This window comes from Cajanus cajan, chromosome 8, assembly GCF_000230855.2.
Source record: "Cajanus cajan strain Asha chromosome 8, NIPB_CcT2T_4, whole genome shotgun sequence".
NCBI lineage: Eukaryota > Viridiplantae > Streptophyta > Magnoliopsida > Fabales > Fabaceae > Cajanus > Cajanus cajan.
Window position 1 is genome coordinate 3,730,001 of NC_138524.1, and position 17,132 is coordinate 3,747,132.

At 33.4% G+C, this 17,132-nt stretch overlaps 2 protein-coding genes across 2 annotated transcripts; one reads left to right on the forward strand and one right to left on the reverse strand.

Moving 5' to 3' along the window:
• Nucleotides 1-4,554: 4,554 nt before the first annotated feature.
• On the reverse strand, nucleotides 4,555-6,039 carry LOC109798984 (uncharacterized). The gene is made up of 3 exons (XM_020359446.3): nucleotides 5,849-6,039; nucleotides 5,680-5,745; nucleotides 4,555-4,825 (listed from the first exon to the last, which is right to left on the reverse strand). Exons 1-3 carry the CDS (start codon nucleotides 5,894-5,896, stop codon nucleotides 4,760-4,762), a joined length of 180 nt encoding a protein of 59 aa, XP_020215035.1. The 5' UTR covers nucleotides 5,897-6,039; the 3' UTR covers nucleotides 4,555-4,759.
• A 6,964-nt stretch (nucleotides 6,040-13,003) lies between these two features.
• LOC109799174 (amidophosphoribosyltransferase, chloroplastic) lies at nucleotides 13,004-15,066 on the forward strand. Its single transcript, XM_020359712.3, has 2 exons — nucleotides 13,004-14,725; nucleotides 14,804-15,066. Exons 1-2 carry the CDS (start codon nucleotides 13,088-13,090, stop codon nucleotides 14,807-14,809), a joined length of 1,644 nt encoding a protein of 547 aa, XP_020215301.1. The 5' UTR covers nucleotides 13,004-13,087; the 3' UTR covers nucleotides 14,810-15,066.
• Nucleotides 15,067-17,132: the final 2,066 nt, after the last annotated feature.

Genomic DNA, 17,132 nt, shown 5'->3' on the forward strand with positions numbered 1-17,132 from the left:
GGAACCTATGCTCTGGATACCAGTTTGTTAGAGCAAAGCCACACCCACACGTGAAAGAGAGAGTATCAGAGGAAAACGTAAAGTGGGAGAAAAAGGAATTCTTATTCTGTATATTATATTTCAGTACAAGGGTGGTATTTATAATGTTTTAATCACTTCTAACAACTTGTTCACTCACCAAAAACAAACATGGGCTTCGCTAAACAAAAACCAAGAAACATGGGCTTTTCAGGCAGACTCATAAATTGAGATCCAAGTATTAAAACTTTCCTCGTGCTTTTGCTTGGGTTCAGTCTTAATATATGGGACACTTCATAAATTGAAATTTTTTACACTTAGTGTATAAATTACAAGGAGCAAATTGAATAGAAAATTTACAAAATCTCCTTCAACGTCGACAAATAAAATCTTATTGTATTTTTCTTAAAGTTATTTTGATCTTTACAAAATAATTTAAAACACTTGATCCAATATTTAATTAAAAGAAGTAGTAAATTAATTACTTAGATCATTTGTTTGTTAAGAACACATCTAGGTGTAGAAGGAAAAAAAATGAAAGTGAAAAGAAAAAAAAATCACATTTTACATCATTTTTATTAGTTTAAAAATCTAGTTGTACAAAAAACATCTCAATTTACAAGAGTATTGCAGTAACTCCCATATAATATTATTTGGCAATCCAATACATTTCGTCACAATTAGTCTCCGAATGAATGTGAAGAGAGCTATTGACTAAATTTGTGTGTAGATTTCAATTTACAAAATAAAGTTTAGTTGAATTTAACTATGTAAACTCAAGCTTAGCTAAAAGTAAAATTAGTATAACTTGATTTATATTTGGATTCTTCTATTTTAAAAGTATTATTATCAAAATAAAACTTATTTTGATGATAATAATCAAAAACACTTTTTCAGATGGATAATTACATAAATGAATATGGATTTTATAATATGGTATATGGTAACATTATTTATTTAATTATTTTTAAGTATATTTGAATTGATAATTATTATTATTACATTTTCAAAAAGAAATAGTGCTAATTTTATATATTAAAAATAATAAATTTACAAAAAAAAATGTTAAAGTATATACATGATTCATGAAACCTAATTTTTAGACTTGCTTTAACGGTCCAAACTAATCAAAACAACACCAATTGATTAAAAAAAAAAAAAACAATAACAACAACAACACTAGTTAAAAAAAATGGTTCACATTCAATTACAATAAGAAAACCTCATTCACGCATGATGCTAAGAGAGGGGAGATAAAACTAGGAGAAGAGAGGTTCATACACATAAAGATATCGTTCTATATAAAGGAGTAGCGTTGTCATTTACATATGAATGAAATCTAAAATACGTTCAATTCTGATACGTTCATTTGTAAAAACATGAAACTAGTAACTTTGCACTAAGCCTACATTTGAAGGAAAATAAAATTCAGTTGAATAGAAAAATGAAAGTCACCGAATAAGAAATAACAATGTTCGATGTGAGATGAACCACAGTTTAAATGTCTAAACGACAAACCAAACATACCCATATATAAACACCATCAAGAAATTACATTGATCAAATTACTTTCTGCAGTATATATTTTACGGACCCTAAAGCCTAACACAGGTGGAATGTTTGATGTTGGACAGCTATAATTTAGCGTTCAAAAATAAAAACATAAGAATTGTTGAAACTCGAGCTTGAGGCGTTAAATGATATGCAGACAAAGTATTTTACTCTTTGAACCATATAAATTATGGATACCATATATTTTATGCTAGTCTTGCTAAAAGAAGAGTTGGATAGAATTTCCGTAGCACATGTATTATTGTAAAACCAAACATGGCGGAAAAAGATGTAAAAATTAAATTATTTCAATAAATAATTATTGCTATAATAAATTTATTAAATTACGACAATAATTTGTTTGAATAAATTTGTTAAAAATTTATTTTCAGATATTCAATTTCTTTTAGATACAACAAAAAAAATCAGCTTTTATACAATAAATCAGTTACAAGAGAAAAAGTTGATAAAAAGATAATCATTAACCACAAATCGTTAAAATTATAGAAAATAGTATTTTTCAAGAAAAAAAAGTCAATCAAATATCTATCTTTTTTTTCACAAACGGCTTTTTTCTTTTAAAACGGCTGAAATTATAGGGAAAAAAATCCTAAACATGCTCTGTCTATCTATTTTATTTAGTCTCTCACTAAAACTTTATTTAAAGAAATATAAAAGAGAAACATTGTCTAAGGGGGATGTATTGGTTTAGGATTTCGTAGGATTTTAAAAGACTTTTTTTGAGTAAAAAAGTCCATTGGTATTCAATCAGGATTTTATGTCACTTAAAAACAATCCAGTGGTATTCAATCTAGATTTTCAAGATTTTTTAAAGAGTCCATTAAAATCCACTGGTATTCATTTGATATTTTTTACAACTTAAAAACAATCTATTGGTATTCAAAAATATAAGAATTTTAAAGGATTGTTGTGTGAGAGGGATTTTGAAGGACTTTCTAGTATTATTTATAAATACCAGATTCATAAAACAATCCCATCCAAACCCAACGGATTTTGAAGGATTGTTTGAAGTGATTTTTCAAGTGTTTCAATAATTTTCAAGTGAGTTTTTCATTTTTTTTTTCTATGTTTCTGTCTTCTCCATTTTTTCTCTACTAATAATACTATACTATTTATGCCTTCATTAGCTTATTTTTTAAAAATAAAATATTATTAAAATATTTGTTAGAATAATTTACATTTATAAATATCATTAAAAATTATCATATAATATATAATTAAAATAAATAAGTATATATATATATATATTCTCTATATCTAAATACTTCCGTTTATATAAAAAGATTATATATCCAAATATTTTCTCAGTATTGAATATACTAATTTTTTTATATAAAAAATTATCTTTTGTTTCTATATTTTCGGTTTTACATTTTTTTATAATGATTGAGATATTTGATCCATTTGGATAGCCAAGATATATTCGATCTTGTATAATTGATGTGCTTCTAAAAATAATAAGATAATTTTATTGATTTTGTCTCTTATCCATAATTATTTATATAACTGGTTTTCAACATATATTATTTTAATAATTCAAATGGGAGATTCACATGAAAATAATAAAGAAAAAGGAAAAGAGAAAGAAAACTATGAAGCTTGGACCAAGGAGAATTCCGATGAATTGTTACAATTGATAGTTGATGCTATAAAAAGATGATAGAATATTATGGAGAATTATTATTATTATTTATCTAGACATTATTATTATTTTTAATTATTTTTATCTTTGACTCTTTTTAAATTTGAATGTATGAATTTTTTTTTAAATCTTATCAAATGTCAAAACTCCACAAAATCCCACAGAATCCATTAAAATCCTGATTTAAAAGTCTTGTAGAATCCATTAAAATCCTGATTTTAAATCTTGTAGAATCCTGCAAAATCTTAAAAGTCATGAAAATCCTGCAAAGTCTTTTAAAATCCGCAAGATTCTTTTTCACTAAAAAAAGTCCTTTAAAATCCTAATCCAATACACCCCCTAAGTCTATCTATTTTATCTAGTCTTTTATTAACACTTTGTTTAAAGAAATATAAAATAAAGAAATAGATACAATGAGTAAAAGTAGATTTTAGGTGAACGTTCTGCTTAAAATAATAAAAATAAGAAAGGAAAGAAATAACTCATTTTCACTAATTTGGTTAAATTAAAAAAATAATGAAAGACAAATTTAGCTATTTATTTAATATTATAAAAAAAATCAAATTACTCCAAATCTTGCTATATTTTTTTCTACTCAATAACTAATTTACATCAACTTTTAACAATAAATTAAAAATCCTTAGTACATAGACCAAATTTATAAACTTTTAAAAGTTGAAAATATATTAAATACCTCATTTTATTAATTTAAATTGACAAATAATCATTAATATATAAAAATAAACAATTCAAATTTTGGGTTTCGACACAGTAAGCAGGAGGCAAATGAATGAACACAGCAGTTCAGGTTCCGCGTTTTGTCCCAACCGGACTCTACCATCCCCTTCTTGCTCCCATTTCCAAATCCCTCTTCTTTTTCTCCTCTCTCTGATCTAGCCCTTATGAACCACTTATAGTCATGAGTTCTGACTTCTGATATTAATTCCTATATATATATATATATATGCTAGTCTATCTTTTGACTCGACGCTTATAAGGACGAGCATATCCTCCCCATTTCACATTAGTTGGGGATGGGACGGATCCCATGAAAATATTTCCATTTCCCTTCCAATTTCAGCTCTAACCAAACACTTCAGTTCATTTCAATCCCACCCATTTCAATCTTTCCTAAATCAACCCAAACAAACAAACAAATGCTTAATAGGAAGAATATGATTTTGAAGTTCCATAAATAGCACAAGAAAATACAGTGACTGACTCGATCTAAGAATGAATTGAAAATTTCAAAATGCATAACCATTAAGCAAGCACATGTCACATGACAACAAAGACATAGCAGGCACCTTGCAATATAAACATGAAACTCAAAAGAAGATATGGTATTTATTAAAACAAAGCAAAATCTTGAACATTTTCATAGTGCACTAAACTCAATGCTTCAGGATGATCCAAAGCTTAAACCAGAAAAAATGGGAGAAAACATGGTACAGTTCCTTGTCATGAATTATTTCAGTATTCTACTCCGTCCATGGGATAGATAGCCCCACGGATCTTTCAATGCTTTCAGTGATGAGACTGAGACTGAGACTGAGACTTGGCGTGCGCTTTTTGATGAGACTTGGCTTTTGCCTGAAAGTAAGGAAAATATGACAGAGAATATAAAATTAATGCCAACAAAGCAAAAGACAAATAAGTTTTACAAACCGCACTAGAATCAAAAGATATAGATGTATAATTAAGCAAGGTAAAGCATCCTAAATTTCCTACATTATCAAGAATTAACAAGTGAAAAAATGGGAGGAGTTCAACACTATCAGAATATCAAAGTTAAAAACATAACAAATGGAACAGCACAACAATACATGCCATTGAATTAAACATGGATTACAAAATTGTATAACAAAATTCAGAATAAATTTAAACCATCAAGACTTCACTACATAACTTTTCATAAGCGTTTTCCCAGCACCAGGAGACCATTTAACACTGGTTCAAGATCATTTACAAAACTATCAGTAAAACCACTCAAGCAATTGACAAGGCAAAATGGCTTAATTCAAGCTACGCCTGAAGATCTAGCCTGAAAGTAGAATCAGACGAGATCTGCAAGCTGAGACTTTGATTAACAAAACTAATAACAATAAATCTGTGTTGTTCATGCAACGAGTAAAATCCCTTAAACATATGCCACACGCATTGACAAAAACAAATCACAAAAAAAAAAAATGAAAATAGCAAAAGCAAATCAATCTGGTTGTAGGCTAAACAGGGAAACCCCAGAATTTTATTTTTTTTTAAAATGCCAAAATCATTTCAACGATCAAATTATAGTCAGAGGACATCCAAATTGAGCAGCATCGCATCTAAATCAGATGAACATTGATTAAAAAATATTTGCTATGAAAACCCGAGCAGGGATTTCTCTAGATCGTAAAATTATAGCGTCGGAAATGAATGGAGGAACGAGGGATTGATTAAAATACCTTAAGGTACTTGAGTTTAATGCTTCCATAAACAATGCCAAAGGAGAAAGCAGAAGCCCGAGCGACCTGCGAATGCACAAGGTTTTAGAGAAAACAGAGAAAGTTTTGTGGCTCAATTAGAACCTCGTTTTCGACGAGAAACAAAGAGAAAAAGGTGATTGAGGCATACCAAGGCTAGGGTGCTGGTACCAGAATAAGGTCCTGATGGTGCTGCCATTACGATCGAGGGTTGTCGGCGCCGAAGAAAGGAACAATGGAAGGCAACGACTCCGAGCCTAGAACTAAACACTGCTTCACAATTGTCGATTATCGAACCCTAGCCAAGGTAGGACCAGAGCGAGAGAGAGAGAGAGAGTGACTCAGTAACTGCACAGTCTTTTTAATGGCCCAACCTCCCAACAGGCCCAAGAATACTTGATACGGGCCTCCAATTGGAATCCAGATGCAATAAATATCTGGTTGATGATATATGCACCTCCTTTTTTCTATAAATACATCTCCTTTTTTAAAAAAAATAATTAAAATTTTAAAATATTCTTAATTTTTTATTTTTTATTTTATGTCCACAATATTTAATTTAGTACTTTTTTTTATATATCTTTCTTCCTTTTTTCAATTTTTACATGTACCTCCTTACCTTTCTCTCACTATACCTATTTTGGTAGCATTTAAAAACTAAAAGAGAAAAAAAAATGTGTGAAAAAAAGAAAAAAAATAACAAATAAAAAGTTGAAAATGTAAAATTTAAAAAAAAATTACAATATTTAATAATTTTTATAAAAAAAAATAAAGGAAGTATACTTATATCTACCGTCTGTTTCATTTGGATATAGGACTATTTTTGTTCCAAAAGGAAGAAAAAAATTGAATTGGATCGCATGGTGCATGAACTACCGAATGTTGATCCGGGATGCGTTCGCCATCTTTTACTTTTCACTATAACTTACTTCATGCGTGGTAGAATTAAATGAAAATAATAAAGTATTTATAATATGTTAATGTTAAATTAATACAAAATATAAGGTATTTTCAACTAAATAATTTTTTTTATAAATAAATTGTACCAACCTGGTCGAGTTAATAACTAACTCAGCCAAGACACAAAGCACCGAAATAACATTCAAATGACATGCTTAATAACAACGATGTCGGCACATCATATTGGTTAAAGTAAGGTCACGTTGTCTAAAGACCCAATCGAAAAAGATAGGTTTAGTTGCAATGTCCACAGCACAAAAATCGTAACAAATATATTATCCGCAGATAAGGTAGTCCAATATCAAAAGACGTATATACACTAAATATTAAGAGATATCAAAAATATGATATATTAATTTAAGTATCAAAATCCTTTTTTCAAGTATTCCCCTATTTGAATAAGAGAAAGAGACATTGTATCATCAAACAAGGACATGAAGGAAAGAAAGGAGATCTCACCCGAGAACGTCAGCATCTGAGCTATTCTTGGTGAGAACATAAATATACATTGTTAATATAAAATATAAATTATAATACAATTAGGGAATCAACTCATTCGCTGAGATACTAAACTTGATTTTTTTAAAACAAGATTTAAAATTTGAATCTTATAAATATATATAAAAAATTCAACAAAAGTCAGTCATTTGATAAAGTTGATTGATAATTCACACTAATAAAAGCATGATTAAAAAAATTAACACAATTAAGGAAATGGTTACGTGGTTACGACTTACGAGACCTTCAAAGCCTAAAGCCCAAAAATGTAGATGATATCCAAGTCCACTCCTGGCCCCAAATCTAATGCTGAAAAAAATTGCAGCGGGACTTATTTTTGTGTTGTAAATAAGGTTTACTCAGATTCTGTTTGAAACTCTCATCTAGATAAAAGTTTATTAATTATTAAAGTTTTATTTAAATCACGATTTAGGAACTTTTCAAACGTGAATCAAAACGCATACTTTAACCGTGTGTTTGCATCCGCGTTTTAACGTGGTTTTTCACGTTCAACTTGAAATAATGAATAACTGCTTCTACGTAAATCCGTATGTAAACGTGAAAACACGCGTTTCAAAATGAAAATCAAACACCCACTAAGTCTTAGTTATTTTGCATTCTCAAAAGTGCGCATGCATTATATATGAGTTCGTGGGTCCAGTCTACGCGACCTTATCCTACTGGAAACGAGTTATGGTTTCACAATTATGTGTCTCCTCTTCCAATCTTTTTTTTTATTGATTTCTTTCGACCTAGATATGTCCAATGAGAAAGTTGACGTAGAGTGTATTCTTGAGTTCCGCGTTTTAATATTATTTAAAGGCCAATTGCATCCCTCCCTTTGGCTTATCCTTTTGCTTTGTCAGTCGAGACAGCATAGTTTATCATCGTCGAAAGCTATACAATTGTTGTTAATACTTAGTACACCATTTTACAATGATAAAAATAAAAAGGTGAAGAACAATAATGATTTTGGATAAGCATGGTAATGACCGTGAGTAATGGTGTGGTGTTATATATCCTTTCTTGCTTAATGTCTAGTCTAGATGCGGCTGCGGTCCACTTATACAAAGAAAAAGATAGTTTAGTTATTTAATATGTATCTGTTCATACTATGCAAAACAATATGGCCATGAATGATGAAAGTATAGTACAAGTACATTTATTTAGCTGTCCAATTTCCCATATGTGCAATTTCTCACAGGATAATCGACTATTATAACTACAAATATGGAGTCCAGTATATATAAAGAAATATTTTAATTAAGAAGGAAAAATGAGCTACTATTGGTATCAAAATGAAAATCTTGGGCAGCTTGAAAATATTCGAATCACGGTCTACTCCCACTGTCTCAAATATAGTAGTTTATTTATGTGGAATAATTCTTTCGTTTCTCGGTATTGCTATTAAAGATATTATTCCATTGAAATATTTTTTATTTTTATATTTTATTTGATAAAATTATTAATATTTATTTAACTAATTGATATTATGTTTGATCTTCCGATAAAATTTTGAGTTAGAATTTTATCTTTATAAAAATAATTAATTTTTAATAATATTTTTTATTATTTAAATAATTATAAATAAAATCATCTAAAAATAAACATACATTAGAGATGCGGTTAAAGTTATTCTGTTCCAAATAAACATACTTCAACTGCGTCCGTGTACTTGAACAGTTGGAGTTTGCGTGGATTCACTTGCTCTCTCTGTGACTAGAGAGGAAGGAATCAGATTTTTACATGAGAACAAAACTCTAGTGGAGAGGAATCTCAAATGTCTTCTAGAGAGAGAGAGAGAGAGAAGGAAACCAGAAATGCAGAAACGAGAAAGTATGATCATCCAATAATTTGAATAAATTCTCAACTCAAAGACGTTCAGACATTCAACTTGGCTAAGAAAAGCATTAGCAACCTCTGGAGCTTTTGGATACAAATTACGATGTAGTCACTTTCATCAACAAGGAGATTCTCAACATTCAAATATGGCTTATTATAAATTCTATAATAGGGATGTTGGTAGTATTTAAGATAGTTGCATGTGTTTTCTCAGATAAAAATCTGTCTTATATGTGATATTTATTAAATGAGTATTTATGATTTTTATAAATACATCATAAATATTTATAGATATTTATAATATTATTTTAAAAAAATTTAAATATTATAATAAATTTAAGTTTGTATACATTAATTTTATTTAAAAATAATTAATATTAATTTTTGAATTTATATTTGTTAAAATATCAAAAATAATATTAAAAAATATAAGATAAATATATAAATATTTTACTGTTTTTAGTTAATAAATATCTATAAGTATAGACATTATTATTGTGAGACCCGTGCCTTCCTTCTCTTCTTCTCCTTCTCAACTCTCACTAAACTCATTTATTCTTTCTTTTCTCACTATCTCTTGTTGATCCTTTCTTGGTGGTGGCCGAATTGATTCATAGGTGCGGAGTAAGTGATTGTTTCTGAAGCTGTGCGGAGCCTTCTCAAGTCTCTCATTCTCCCCTTTACTTCTCCTCCTCCTTCATTGTCGTCTTCCTTCCCGAAGCTCGCAACCGTTGAACCGAGGTAAGGGAAGCTAGTAAATTCCTTTCTTTTGTCGCTGTTTTTGGCCGTGGATGAGTTCTAGAAACTCACTAGATGCTTATTGATGGTTGATTCGTGATTGTGTTGAATGAGAACTTGTTTTTGGGGGTTTTGGGGTTTTTGAGAAAATTTGGGGAAATCCTTGATTTGTTGTTGCATGTTGAAAAAGGTAGTATTTTTGGGTTCTTGGATGGAAATGTGATAATTTGAACCGATTGCATGTGCCTGGGAAGTTGATTTGTGCAGGTTTGATGAAATTTTTCGAACTGGGGAGAGTTACCGTTTGAATTCGCGTCGGACGCATTTCTTCGCGCAAGGCGCGACTTGAAATGGGAAGTTTCTGGGTGAATCGCGCTGGGCGTGATGAGGACAGCGCTGGGCGCAATAGAATTTACAGGTCTCTGGTTGAGAATTGCACCGGGCGCGCACTTAACGCGCTGGGCGCGCATTTGTGTTTTAGAATTTGACTTTATAGTCTTCATAAAAGTTGTAGCCTTGGATGTCAGCTTTCCAATGGCACTGGAATCACTCAAAAAGGAGTTTTAGAACTCCAGATATGGCCGTTTTAGTGAAGAGGGGTCAGGCTGCCAGCTTTACCCATAGCTGTTGCGGTTTTTAGAATATTTAACAAGGTAGATGAATGAATTAAGACTTGGTGTATTCATGAGAGTTGTAGAAAATTTGATTATCTTTCATATGAAATAAGGATGAGCATGGTAGGAGTAGTATAACTCATGATGTGCTATTTTCTGTGAAGGTTGCCATTTTCCATTTAGTGATTTGGTTAAGTTTAAAGTTGTTTTAGGTGCTTAGGTTGATTGGTGTTGTTTGGGTGGGTAATTTGACAAGATAGATGAGTTGTAAATAAGAGGATTGGGTCGTAGAATGTGTTGAACATGTCGTACGTTGTGGAATTGTTGATCATGCTATTTTATGTTGTTGATGATGAAATGCTACGCTGTATTGGATACATATGTATGTGCTGATATTGGTGTGTTGCGCTGAGCGCGGCCCTTGTCGCGCTGGGCGTGAGACTCCTTGGGAGTCTCTACCCTGTGGGCGCTGGGCGCGAGACCAATGGGAGGTCTCTGCCTTCCCCGCGCTGGGCGCGGGTATGGGCATGCCGGGCGCGCGAGACTCCTGGGAATCTCTGTCTGGCATGCGCTGGGCGTGTGTGAGCCTTGGGCTCTCTGGCTGAGCCCCGCCAGGCGCAGGCATACCTGCGCTGGGCGCGCTAGCCCCTGGTGCTCTCTGGTTGTACCGCGCTGGGCGCGACCATGATTGCGCCGAGCGCGGAGATGAGAAATTTATATATGTTGGTTAATGTCGTTTTATGCTTAGTTGAGTTGTAGACGAATATAATGTGATGACTAATGATTGATGTTGAGTTGTATATTTGTGTTGTGCTGCAAGTTGACATGTTGAGTTGTACAGTTGAGTTGTGTTGAAAGTTGATGTTGAGTTGTACAGTTGTGTTGTGTTGCAAGTTGATATGTTGAGTTGCAAACGTTGTGTTGTGTTGAATGTTGATATGAGTTGTTGTAGGCCATAATGGCTGAGTTGTTGTAGGCCATAATGGCTGAGTTGCTGTAGGCCATAATGGCTGAGTTGCTGTAGGCCAAAATGGCTGAGTTGCTGTAGGCCATAATGGCTGAGTTGTTGTAGGCCATAATGGCTGAGTTGCTGTAGGAGATCTCCGAGTTGATATGTGTGACGACGCATTGTGTGCTGATTGCTGATTATGCTGTAAGATCGATGAGTTGTATGCTGAAGATGTGTGCTGTTATGGCTAAATAATGTGGTACTTTGAATGAATTTCGTTAAGTTGATTGATGTGTTGAAGTGCTGTGTTGTGCTGTGCTGGGTTGTGCTGAGTTGGGGAATATTATAGCCGCTAAGTCGGTGCTGTTGTTAGCCACATATGTGGTGCTGATTCTAACCGCTAAGGCAGTGCTGATATTGCCGCATTGCGGTGCTGATATTGTTGAGTGGTATAAGCTGTATAAGTGTGCTGATAATTGTATCTGCTGTTTATTTATATTGATATATATATATATATATATATATATATATATATATATATATATTGTATGTTGAATTTTAATTACACTAGCTTACCCTTTTGTTGTCTCCATGATGTTGGACTGCGATGATCATACTATGTATGGGAGCAGAGCAGGGATAGGTGGGCATCTAAGGATGAGTCTTCGGCGGACCAGTAGAGCTGATCATTTTTGTGACTATTTTGTTATGTAGCTACTTGGGATAGTAACATTGATTGTACTTTGTGTTGTACACTCTAACTCTAGTTGGATAGAGACTTTGTATATATTTATATTCTAGACCCTATATTTATATACTTGTCCTTCTGTCTGGCGTTTCCGGTGTACAGTGGTGTGTGTAGTGACCAGCCGGGTCGTTACACTTTAGGGTGTGCAGTGGTGTGTGTGTAGTGACCAGCCGGGTCATTACAATTATATTTATTCTCGTCTCATTTATTAACGAGTAAAGTTATTTGTGGATATTTTTTTAAATTATTTATTTATTATCTTTAACTACGAATATTCATAGATGGAATTTTTTTTGACATCCGTAATTCACAAATATATTTTTATATATTTAAAAATTTTAACTTTTATTATAAAGTTTAGTCATATAAAGTAATTTCTTTATTAATCACACATATTAAAATACTGTTATATATCTATATTTCCAAATTTGTTCCTTCATCGTTATTTCTTTTGTTAAAAAAATATATTTGTAAATCGGGTTAAATATTTTTATTTATCATAACCGGGATATAAAAAAACAATTTGGGCACATAACAATTTTATAGAAATGAAATATATTTAGAATCATTAATTTTCTAATTAATAATCTCTCTATATACAAGGTTACCTTTTATTAATTGTAGATTACCTGAGCCGGAAAAAAAACTACACATTATCTTAATTGGTTTAAATTTTGTAACCTTTATTTTATTATTTTAAATTTAAAATTAAATCCATAGATATATGAAGTGACACTTTTCAATTATAATAAAATCAAGGAAAAATAGCCCATAACAATGAAAATCACAGGAAAATATGTCCAACAAGTAACCCAAATTTAAAAAAAAAAATGACGTCAAAATATTTTATGTTTGCTTGTCAGATTTACTTTTATTATGATTTCATTATATTTATAATATTTTTTATTCGAATATCAATTATATTTTATAATTTTTATATACATAAACCTAGAAGAAACACAGGGGCAGGGGCACTTTCATTTTCACTTCTACGAATCTATTCTCACTTCTCACTTCGCACTTCGCACTTCGCACTTCGCCATGGCCTTAGCACCAGCCTCTCTCCCGAAACCCTCCCTCCTGCACACCCACCCCTTCGCGAATAGCAATAATAGCCTCCCAATCGTGCTCCCACGCGCGGCCTTGAAACCCTGGTCCTTGGTGGTATCCTCGAAAAAGCGGATTGGCGATGTGGTGGTAAGCGAGTGGATGGAGGATGAGAAGCCGCGGGAGGAGTGCGGCGTGGTGGGAATCTACGGGGACCCGGAGGCGTCGCGGCTGTGCTACCTGGCCCTGCACGCGCTGCAGCACCGGGGGCAGGAGGGGGCGGGGATCGTGACGGTCCACAACAACGTGCTGCAGTCGATAACGGGGGTGGGGCTGGTCTCCGACGTGTTTAGCGAGTCAAAGCTGGACCAGCTCCCCGGCAGCCTGGCCATCGGCCACGTCCGCTACTCCACGGCGGGGCAGTCCATGCTGAAGAACGTGCAGCCCTTCGTGGCCGGCTACCGCTTCGGCTCCGTCGGCGTCGCCCACAACGGGAACCTCGTCAACTACCGCACCCTCCGCTCCCACCTCGAGGAGTCCGGCTCCATCTTCAACACCACCTCCGACACCGAGGTCGTCCTCCACCTCATCGCCACCTCCAAGCACCGCCCCTTCATCCTCCGCATCGTCGACGCCTGCGAGAAGATCCAGGGCGCCTACTCCATCGTCTTCGTCACCGAGGACAAGCTCGTCGCCGTCCGCGACCCCTTCGGCTTCCGCCCCCTCGTCATGGGCCGCCGCAGCAACGGCGCCGTCGTCTTCGCCTCCGAGACCTGCGCCCTCGACCTCATTGAAGCGACCTACGAGAGAGAAGTCTTCCCCGGCGAGGTTCTCGTCGTCGACAAAAACGGTATTCAATCCCTCTGCCTCATGACCCACCCCCAACCCAAGCAATGCATCTTCGAACACATTTACTTCGCGCTTCCCAATTCCGTTGTCTTCGGTAGGTCTGTCTACGAGTCTCGCAGACAATTTGGGGAAATTTTAGCCACCGAAAGCCCCGTTGATTGTGACGTTGTCATCGCTGTTCCTGATTCCGGCGTCGTCGCCGCCCTCGGTTACGCCGCTAAGGCTGGGGTTCCCTTTCAGCAGGGTTTGATTAGGTCACACTACGTCGGCAGAACCTTCATTGAGCCCTCTCAGAAAATTCGCGACTTTGGCGTCAAACTGAAGCTCTCACCCGTCCGTGCTGTTCTCGAAGGGAAAAGGGTCGTGGTTGTGGATGATTCCATTGTGCGAGGAACTACCTCGTCCAAAATTGTTCGGTTGCTGAAGGAGGCTGGTGCTAAGGAAGTTCACATGAGGATTGCAAGTCCTCCAATTATAGGGTCTTGTTACTATGGTGTGGACACTCCCAGCTCCGAGGAATTGATTTCCAATAGGATGAGTGTGGAGGAGATAAGGGACTTCATTGGGTCTGATTCTCTTGCGTTTTTGCCCTTTGATAGCTTGAAGAGGTTGTTGGGGAATGAGTCTCCCAATTTCTGTTATGCATGTTTCTCTGGGAATTACCCTGTGGAGCCCAGGGAGCTTAAGGTGAAGAGGGTTGGGGATTTTGTGGATGATGGCTTGAATGGGAGCTTGGAGTCTATTGATGGGGGTTGGGTTCAAGCCAACAGAAATCAAATCAAGGTGGGTGGTAGTTAGTGCAGTGCCCCTTCGTGGCACACTAGTATTTTGACAATTATCCTGTTTCTGGTTTTGTTGCAGTCTTAGATAGGAGCCTAAGGCTGCTTGCTACCTGGTACCTACCATTGTCATGTGATAATGTCAAACCATTCAACTACACCGGTGAGCTTCATTAATTCATTTCGATTCTCAAGGCCAGCATGCTTTTCTCATCGAATATATGGAGCTTTAAAGTTTTTGTTATTTAGAATTTAGAACAAACCAAACTATGGTATATGAACGTTGGATGTTTTTCCTTACTTTTTTTCCCTCTTTCTAATATACATCTTGGGATTTTTCTCGGATGGCTGATTTCCATCTTTTTTTGTTATTGTATATATATTTGTTCGTGTGGGTGAAAAAAGAAACAGAAGTAAACATATTTTGAAATAATCACTTACACAGGTTTATGTTTATGTTTACTTGGTAACATAAAAGTGTAGAAGGGTTGAAGAGTTCCAGTAGTTCAGTTCAGACTTCAGAGTCGAAGTTTTTGAGTATGTTAAAGTTTGTTTTTAATTTTTTACCTTCCTAGTTTTCGCCCTTTGAGGATACATTGATTTGATGCGAATTTCAACTTCTCACTCCTCAAAATAAATACGATGTGTCCCTTTACCTACCAGGTGTTGCTATAGTTTTTATTTACCGTTAATCTAACAGAAGTACTGGCCAAAATTAGCAAACTACTAGTGGTGCTGATATTGAGGGTTTGCTTATTCAGCTGGTAGAGAATAGTGCAAGACATGGAGCAATGTGTGGAATTGAGGGATTGGTTATATAAAGAAAAAACGGATGATGAAAAAAATCTCTTTAACTGTTTCTTTTTTTCTTTTGAAAAGAAAAGAAAAATTCAAAATTTAATAGGTTTGAATGAGAAATTAATTATTGAATTATGTATGATTTTAAACATCAAAATTTTAATAGATGTTGAATGACTTGTATTTGAATTATGTGGAATGAGAAATTAATTATTGAAATATGTAGAGTTATTTTAAAAACAGTTTTTATAATCAGAAAGTCAGAAAGGAATTAATCAGGTCTCATCTCATATATATATTAATATGTCCAATGGACATGATATGCCAAGAGTTTTGATGAATTCTGAAAAACGTGTAGAAATTATAAACAATCTATCGGCAAATTAGTTTCTACACTTTTTTTTTCCTTGAGAAATTCTGCACCTTCTTGTGTTACCTTTTTAGGTAATTATCCTTATTGGCGGATTGAATTACAACATCTCTAAAATAAAAAATAATGTGCTCAAACTGGGAGAAGTTGCGATAGGGATTTCTTTTAATCCGTGGGTTAGGGATTTATGAATCGTTAATAGGGCTATAGGGAGGGGTAGTGTGGGGATGCAATGATATGCCTCCTGAAAAACCCAATACCATATGAAAATAAAAAGACATTCATTTCTTGACTAATTCTTAATGGTTAATATCCCGCAATAAGTTTAAATTTTCTATAGAATTTTTTACTTCAGGTCTTGTAAATGAAAAGAATAGACATTCAAAAAGTTTTGCTTCTTCGAAGAGTTATTTTTAACTGGATTTAAATTATAAGATATACTGAAGATATACAAATTTTATAATTAAATAATATTTCAACATGCAAAATACAAAGGCTAAATGCTTATTAAAAATCATTAAAATTTATAATAGATTATATACATAAGCAAATATTATATTTGAATATTTAAGCTATATTTAAACTTTGTATATGTGAATATTTTTAAACATACAAATTATATTTTAGATGTATAATAAATAATTTATCTAAAATAAAAATTGAATTAAATAAAAAAGTTAAATAAATATCTAAGAGCTCTTTCTTGAAAAAAAAACTTAAAAGTATTTTCACATAAAATAGATGTTTGTATTTAATATATATAATTCAATTAAATTTTAATAATTAGTTATTTAATTAATATTTTTTACCACCAAGGCAATCGATCTATTCTAGCTGTAGAGATAAGAGTAGACAAATTTGCAATGTTATTCTTTCCCAAACTCAAAATTGATTCAAGCCATTACGTGAAATAGTTAGTTAACATGGTGTGACCCAAACAAAAACTATTAAGATCATTCTTTGGACTATTTTATCTTATTATAATTAATTGTTTATTGCCTGAAGATCATATAATACTCTTATCTTACACTTTATTTTATCACGTGCGATGAAATTTTTATTTTGACGGAGAAACTTGATTAGGAAATAAGATATATTGATAAACTCTTTTTTCTCCCCCTCCCCCACTTTTTCTGTCTATATATTTCGCTATATGCTATGCTATTTATATAATTAAATATAATATATAACATAATATCTATATCTATAGCTATAATTTATAATTTTGTAATTATAATAAAAA